At 47.9% G+C, this 1,518-nt stretch overlaps 1 protein-coding gene across 1 annotated transcript in view; it reads left to right on the top strand.

Annotated features, from left to right (window-relative positions):
* uhmk1 (U2AF homology motif (UHM) kinase 1) overlaps window positions 1-1,518 on the top strand; it is a 12,522-nt gene that overhangs the window by 6,160 nt on the left and 4,844 nt on the right. Inside the window, exons 3-7 of the mRNA XM_015385777.1 lie at window positions 174-360; window positions 436-627; window positions 712-806; window positions 875-951; window positions 1,025-1,123. Of these exons, the coding sequence (XP_015241263.1) occupies window positions 174-360; window positions 436-627; window positions 712-806; window positions 875-951; window positions 1,025-1,123 (650 nt within the window). The remainder of the gene's footprint in view (window positions 1-173; window positions 361-435; window positions 628-711; window positions 807-874; window positions 952-1,024; window positions 1,124-1,518) is intronic.

Below are 1,518 nucleotides of genomic sequence, written 5' to 3'. Positions count from 1 at the left end.
TCTGGATTTATTTCTAGAAAAGCTTCATGATGAGTTCAAAAGCATTTCTGTTATTTCATCCCATCATGCAAGCAAATAATGAATGAAATGAGTTCATGAAACAACGGATTTTTTAGTTTATCGTAGTTTTAAATAAAATCTACATAAATATGTCCTCTGGGGTTTTGGAGCAGGTCCCAGAAGGGCCACTCCATGTGGCTGGTGCAGCACTGTGCCAGAGACATCCTGGAGGCTCTCGCCTTCCTCCACAGGGAAGGTTACGTCCACGCCGACCTCAAACCGCGCAACATCCTGTGGAGCGCCGATGACGAGTGCTTCAAGTTGATCGACTTCGGCCTGAGCTTCAAGCAGGGAAACCAGGTTGGCAGTTATGTTGGAAATGGAACATAACCGGAAGACGTTTGGGTTCATTCAAATTCTCCCTTCCTTTGTCAGGATGTGAAGTACATCCAGACAGACGGGTACCGAGCCCCTGAGGCGGAGCTCCAGAACAGTCTGGCCCAGGCAGGGATGGAGGGAGACTCTGGCTGCACGGCTGCCATCGACCTCTGGAGCCTGGGCGTCATCCTGCTGGAGATGTTCTCTGGAATCAAGCTGAAGGACACGGTCCGCTCCCAGGAGTGGAAGGTACTGCTGCAGAACCCAATTCGACCCGGTTTGTTGATAACCCCGATGCGTTCAGATCTCACCTCCTCTGTTTCTGCCCTGCAGGACAACAGCGTCGCCATTGTCAACCACATCTTTGCGAGTAACGGCGCCACGTGCCCCGCCATCCCAGTTTACCACCTCAGAGACCTTATTAAAAGGTAAGCCTGGTCTTCTAGCCGCTGCCTCCGTCCTTCCATACCGTCTGCAGTGAACTCTGTGTGTGCAGCATGTTACTCAACAATCCAAAGCAGAGATGCACCGCTGAAGCTGCCCTGCTGAGCCCCTTCTTCAGCATCCCCTTCGGTAGGTGGAGACCTTTAACACGTCTGCAGTTCCCTCCCTGTTCTATTAACCTGTGAGCGCCTGTGTGTTTCAGCGCCACACATCGAGGATCTGGTTCTGCTGCCTTCACCGGTTCTGCGTCTGCTCAACTTGATCGATGACAGCCACCTGCACAACGAGGAAGAGTATGAAGGTAGCATGTTTTTATGCTTCATGAGATTAAAGGAAAACATCTGCAGTAAGAAGTTGGTTCCACAGCAGAAATGGACTGTAGAGATTATAAGTTGTGTTTGGTGGGAGTGGAGGCTCCCACTGTGGAGCTGGCAGCTGTCATTCAGAAAAAGAGAGACAAATCTGAACGCTGCAGAGCATTTATTAAACTTTACCATTGAAAGACTATGGAAGAAAAACAGTCTCATTGGAATCTGCTTTTATTTCGTACACAGAATTTTAAACACTGAATTTTCTTAGCTCTAAATTTTAACCACAGACAGGGTTCTTAAAAGTCTTAAAAGGCATTGAATTCTTCAAAATAAAACTAAGGCCTTAATTGGTATTAAACTGTCTTAAATCAGCCTTTCTTAGGTC

This window comes from Cyprinodon variegatus, unplaced genomic scaffold (assembly GCF_000732505.1).
Source record: "Cyprinodon variegatus isolate N-32 unplaced genomic scaffold, C_variegatus-1.0 Scaffold348, whole genome shotgun sequence".
Taxonomy (NCBI): domain Eukaryota; kingdom Metazoa; phylum Chordata; class Actinopteri; order Cyprinodontiformes; family Cyprinodontidae; genus Cyprinodon; species Cyprinodon variegatus.
Note: the sequence above shows the minus strand (reverse complement) of the source record. Positions and strands in the feature narration are given on the sequence as shown.